Source organism: Dermacentor albipictus, chromosome 2 (assembly GCF_038994185.2).
Source record: "Dermacentor albipictus isolate Rhodes 1998 colony chromosome 2, USDA_Dalb.pri_finalv2, whole genome shotgun sequence".
In the NCBI taxonomy this organism is placed as follows: domain Eukaryota; kingdom Metazoa; phylum Arthropoda; class Arachnida; order Ixodida; family Ixodidae; genus Dermacentor; species Dermacentor albipictus.
In genome coordinates, this window is record NC_091822.1 from 47,445,900 (window position 1) to 47,451,899 (window position 6,000).

At 49.7% G+C, this 6,000-nt stretch overlaps 1 protein-coding gene across 1 annotated transcript; it reads left to right on the plus strand.

The window, feature by feature from the left end:
- Nucleotides 1–1,262: 1,262 nt before the first annotated feature.
- Nucleotides 1,263–5,523, plus strand: LOC139055403 (uncharacterized; the record flags this gene model as incomplete). Its single annotated transcript, XM_070532859.1, has 1 exon — nt 1,263–5,523. A coding segment is annotated over one exon (1,059 nt), but the record flags the coding sequence as incomplete, so codon positions are not given.
- Nucleotides 5,524–6,000: the final 477 nt, after the last annotated feature.

The following is a 6,000-nucleotide window of genomic DNA, read 5'->3' on the forward strand; positions in this document are numbered from 1 at the left end:
GGACCCTCTCTTGTAACTTCTCGCTCGCACGAGCACGTGTCCGGCGCCTCACAAGAGGCAATGGGCACTACACCTGTCACCAAGGCGCACCAAACGTCTAAGGAGCGGCGAGGCTCCCTCGAACACTCCAGAAAGGGCAGAATCCCCGTTACAGGGCCTCGAAAGAGCTCTGTAACCTATGGCATCACCTCCGTTTCCATACACACAGCACTTATTTACTTTCAATATGGATACACAAATTATTGAATGGAACGTTAGAGGTGTTCTTAGAAACCCTGATGACTTGCAACAGCTTATGCAAGAATACAATCCTAAAGTGCTGTGTCTACAGGAAACACACCTAAAACCACAACACACAAACTTTCTCCGACCGTATGTCAAGTTCCGCAAAGATCGCGATGATGCTGTCGTATCATCAGGCGGTGTTGCCAGTTTTATTCATAAAAGTATTTCCTGTCAGCCTTTACAGCTACAAACGCCCCTTGAAGCAGTGGCGGTTTTGAGCTGTTCTTCTAAATAAACTCCTCACCATTTGCGCGCTTTACCTACCCCCACACTACAAATTACCGAAACATGAATTCCAATCCTTCATAGATCAATTGCCAAAACCTTATGTTGTTCTTGACGATTTCAATGCGCACAGCTCCCTGTGGGGCGGCTCTCGTATAGATGCGCGAGGTCGTCTTGTTGAACAGTTCCTTTTTTCTTCTGGTGCGCGCCTTCTGAATAAAAAGAAACCCACTTATTACTGTCTTGCAAACAATACCTTTTCTTCAATTGATCTGAGCATAGTTTCCCCGTCTATACTGCCTGAACTCGAATGGGAAGTTACGAACAGTCCTTACGGATGCGACCACTTCCCCATACTATTAAGAACACTCGATGCTGCTGTGGAGTACTTCGCAGGCTTCACAATAGATGCCGCATCTAAATGCATACGTGAGGTAAGTGGCTCGGCATGCAAACGGCATGTCCCGTGGTGGAACGATGAATGCAGAATTGTGCTGGAATGTATTTCTATGCGGCTCAAAGTACGCTTCCGCAGGACGCGCCAACTCATTGCGCCTGACGCATGTATGGAACCACGTGTCACTGACGTCACGCTGGTTCTACTCAAACGGCTGTGGAAATAAAGACGGGGCTCTTTCCCCTTGCTGGCGTTTTGGACTGCAGCCGTCTCCTCTCTTTCGTCGATCACGCACTAATAGCGGCGGCACCGATACGACATGGTGTCAGAAGTTATGCGACCCACCCACTTTTGAAAAGCGATTGAAAAGAGCGCCGAGACGTCGTCGGAAACGGAGGCTGCAATTGCCACTGCATCGCCGCCGGATCTTCAGCAGCCGCCACCGCTGGACTTCGACATTACCTCAGAGTGGCCGGCGTGGATACTGCACTTCGACGACTATCGCTATGCGTCGGGCCTGAATGAGCGCCCGGAAGAGGCACAAGTACGTACTCTGCTTTATACCATGGGTCGACAAGCAAGGGACATCTTCGGCACCTTCAATCTTTCTGCAGAACATTCGAAGAAATTTGAGCTGGTCAAAAAGAAGTTCGACGATTACTTCATCAAGGAGAGCAACGTTGTCTACAAGAGCGCTTGCTTTCACAAGCGGCACCAGATGCCTGGCGAGTCAATTGACCAGTTCATGACTGCTCTACACGTCTTGGCGGACAAATGTGACTTCGGAGAATTCCAGCAGCGCCTCATCAGGAACCGGTTCGTCGTGGGCCTGCTGCATGAAAAACTTTCCGAGTCGCTCCAAATGGATCCCAAGCTGTCTCTCGCAAAAGCTCTGGTGAGGGCCCGCCTTAAAGAGACCGTTCAGCAGCAGCAAGAACTTCGAAACTGTAACGAAGTCCACGAATACACACCGTGCAAGCCATGTGAGGACGTCAATGCCGACGCAGTGGGCTACCGCAGGAAATCGCAACGCAGCAAGGAAACCCGGCCGACATCAGCTCGTTCCGAGGGACCGTGCATCTTCTGCGGAGGCAACTCGCACCCAAGGACAGCCTGCCCAGCAAGAGGCCAGATGTGCTTGAACTGCGGCTTAAAGGGACACATCGCCAAGGCGTGCTTCAAACGGACTTATCCAGGCTACCAGCGAAAGGTACAAGTGTCGTCTGTACAAAAGGACAGTGGGGAGGTTTTTTGGGGCGCGGTCGAGGCGCCTCGCGCCAAAGCGCGTTACGTTCATGTATTGCTTAACTCCGGCCTGTTTTTGCAAAGGGCGACTCAGGCACAGAAGTGTCCGTTATTCCCGCGTCATTTCCGGGACTTCCCACGAGCTTGGAAAAGGCCGACGAGGTCTTGACTGGCGCTAGCGATGACCGCTTAAATGTTTTGGGCAAGTTTCAGGCGGATATATTTCGGAGGGGACAAACTTCGCGCCAAACGTGTTATGTGGTCAGTCCTTTGCGTCATGTACTGCTGGGTTTGCCGGCTCTCGAAGCGTTGGGAGTTACGTTCGTTGACTCTGTGGCTCACAAGGAACCCAACTACGAACTTTTGTGCCCTCAGGTTTTCAACAACTTGGGCACTATGCCGGGGGAGTATACAATAAGGCTTAAACCAAATGCTGTTCCATTTGCAATAAGCGCACCGCACAGAATTCCTATACCGCTTCAGGACCCTGTAAAACGAGCACTCGAGAAGATAGAACAAATGGGCGTCATTCGTAAAGTCGAAGAGCTAACAGAGTGGTGTGCCGGCATTGTACCTGTACAAATACACTCGGGAGATGTAAGAATCTGCGTAGACCTTACGCAATTGAACAAGTTTGTTTTAAGAGAAAGATACACATTGCCTACTGTCGACCAAGCACTGGGCTCTCTTGCCGGTGCAAAATGGTTTTCCAAATTAGACGCGAATTCCGGCTTCCATCAGGTGCGACTGAGCAAGGCCTCAGAAGTGCTGACCATGTTCATTACACCGTTTGGGCGGGTACTGTTTCACCAGGTTGCCATTCGGGATTACATCAGCTCCACAGTATTTTCAAAGAAGAATGTCTGAAATCCTGGCAGGCCTTCCTGGCGTCGTTAACCTGATGGACGATATTCTCATTTTTGGCGACAGCAAAGCGCAACATGACTCTAGTCTATCGAACGTCTTAGCTAAGCTGGCCCAGTCTAACGTTATCTTAAACAAAGCAAAGTGTGTGTTCGGTGTTCGAAGCATAAGTTTTCTGGGCCATTTACTCAGCGAGAAAGGCGTACAGCCGGGTCCGGCCAAACTCAGAGCCATTAAAGAGCTGAAAGCACCCTGTGATATATCGCAATTACGCAGTGTTCCGGGCATGGCCGACCACCTAGGCCGTTTTTTGCCGAACTTGGCGCAAACGACTGCCCCGCTACGGGAGCTTTTGCAGAAAGAGACCGACTGGGCTTGGAGCCCTGCTCAGAACACGGCTTTTGAAAGCTTGAAATCTCTTATCTGCTCAGCAAAGTGCATGGCTATGTACGATCCACGCCTTCCCACGATTCTTTCGGCGGACGCCTCGTCTTACGGTCTCGGTGCCGTCCTTTTCCAGAAACAACGCAATGGCGAGCGCCGGCCGATAGTGCTTCAAGGTCACTGACCAAAACTGAGCAGCGCTATGTGCAAGTGGAAAAGGAGGCACTAGCGTTAACATGGGCTGCCGAAAGATTCGTTGAATACATAAGAGTTATTGAGGTGATGCTTGAAACGGACCACAAACCTCTCGTTTCGTTGCTTGGTAAAATGCCTACTGATGTGTTGCCGCCAAGGGTTTAGCGCTTCAGAATGCGGCTGATGCGGTATCACTTTAACATTGTGTACGTTCCCGGTAAAAGCTTGATAAAGGCGGACGCTCTTTCAAGAGCACCTACGAAAGCAGATAAACTAGCCGGTGAACTGACCGCCTCGGAAGTGTCGTCTTTCGTCAAAACATGTGTGCAAGGGCTTCAAATGGGTGACAATTTTGTTAACAGAATACGCGATGTGCAAAAGACTGACGTCGTTTGTCAAGCCTTGCTTAAGTTGTGTCGCGAAGGCTGGCCGAAAAAACCAAAGCTTCCTTGCTACTTAGTTCCGTACTGGCAGGAAAGAACACTAATTGGCGAATGCAATGGCATGCTGCTAAAACGGACCAGGCTGGTGGTACCTCAGTGCCTAAGAAAGGAAGTACTCAAAAAACTACATGATGGACATAAGGGAATCGCGAGAACTAGAGCTTTGGCAAAGGAATTGGTCTGGTGGTCAGGCATCGGCAAACAACTTGTGCGGCAAGTGAAAGAATGTGTTACTTGTGCGCGCTTTGTCAACCAGAACTCAGAGCCATTGATTTTAACCCCAACGCCAAGTTTCGCGTGGGAACGAGTTGGGGTCGACTTGTGCTTTATTAACAACTGTCATTATCTTGTCGTGGTCGACTACCTGTCACGGTATCCGGAAGTAGCCCTCCTTCCCTCAACAAAAGCTGGGGCGGTGATAGAGAGGCTAAAAGGCATTTTTGCACGCCATGGCATCCCGGAGACCGTAGTGACAGACAATGGACTACAATTTTCTTGTACAGAATTTCATAAGTTTGCACACGATTATGGCTTTGGTCACATCAATACTAGCCCTAGGTACCCTCAGGCTAATGGGGAAATTGAACGTATGGTGCAAACAATTAAGCGCCTGATCCTTAAGTCTAAGGACCCGTACCTGGCTCTGCTTGCCTATAGCGCAACCCCAGGCATTCTTGGGCCTAGTCCGGCTGAAATCGTCATGGGCCGGCGTCTTAGGACAAGAGTTCCAATGGCGCCGCAGCTGCGTGGTCCAGTGCAGCCACCGATTAGTAATCTTGCGGCCAAAGATAGTGCCAACAAGAAGCTACAAGCACGTTACTACAACAGGCGCCACAGAACCAGAGAATTGAACAAACTAAAAGCTGGTGATTCCGTTTGGGTAACGGACATGAAGACCAGAGCAACGGTGCTAGCCATAGCCGCTATACCGCGGTCCTACATAATACGCACCCAGGATGGGAGTACGCTGCGGAGTAACCGACGAATGCTCAACCACTTGCCGGAACAGAGGAAGGCAGAAGGCAGCTACGAGTTTCCAAACGAAAGTGATTCATCCGAATTGGTTTTTACGAACAGGGAGTCACCCGCTACCTTAACAGATTCGTTACCTTTAGCATCGGGGGCTATGACTTCAACTTTCGTACCTTCTGCTTCAGTGACTGTGACCAAGTCTGGTAGAGTGGTTAAGCGACCAGTTCGATACGGATTTGATGAATAAGATTTTGTTGGTGGTAGATTACCGCTGAGGGTTCTTGCTTTGTTCATGTGCGGGTGTGCTAAATGTCATGCACGAAAACCACTTTCATTTTGCAAAAGGGTGGATGTGCTGGAATGTATTTCTATGCGGCTGAAAGCACGCTCCCGCAGGGCGCGCCGGGTCATTGCGCCTGACGCATGTATGAAACCACGTGTCACTGACGTCACGCTGGTTCTACTAAAACGGTTGTGGAAATAAAGACGGGGCTCTTTCCCCTTGCTGGCGTTTTGGATTGTAGTCGTCTCGTCTCTTTCGTCGATCTCGCACTGATAGCGGTGGCACCGATACGACAAAAACCACTCAGGACACAGCATAGGGGTTGCTACGCGCTTCGCCCATGCAGAAAATCTTGTCAACTTTAAAAAAGTAAAGTCCCAAGGTTGGAGAACCCGCCGACTGGCCAGAAGAGACAGCTGGGAGAAGTATTTATCGAGTATTAACTCGTTTACAGATGAGGCCAAAGTCTGGAACAGGGTAAATAGAATCAGAGGGCGACAAACATATTCACTCCCTCTGGTAAGTACACAGGGCTATACACTGCAAGATCAGGCAGAGTCACTTGGGCAGCACTTTGAGAGCGTATCAAGTTCAATTCATTATTCGAAATCCTTCCTGAAATATAAACAAATAGAAGAACGTCAACCATTAACAAGAAAATGTCGAGAGAATGAGCTTTACGACCGTCCTTTTAGTATTGCCGAATT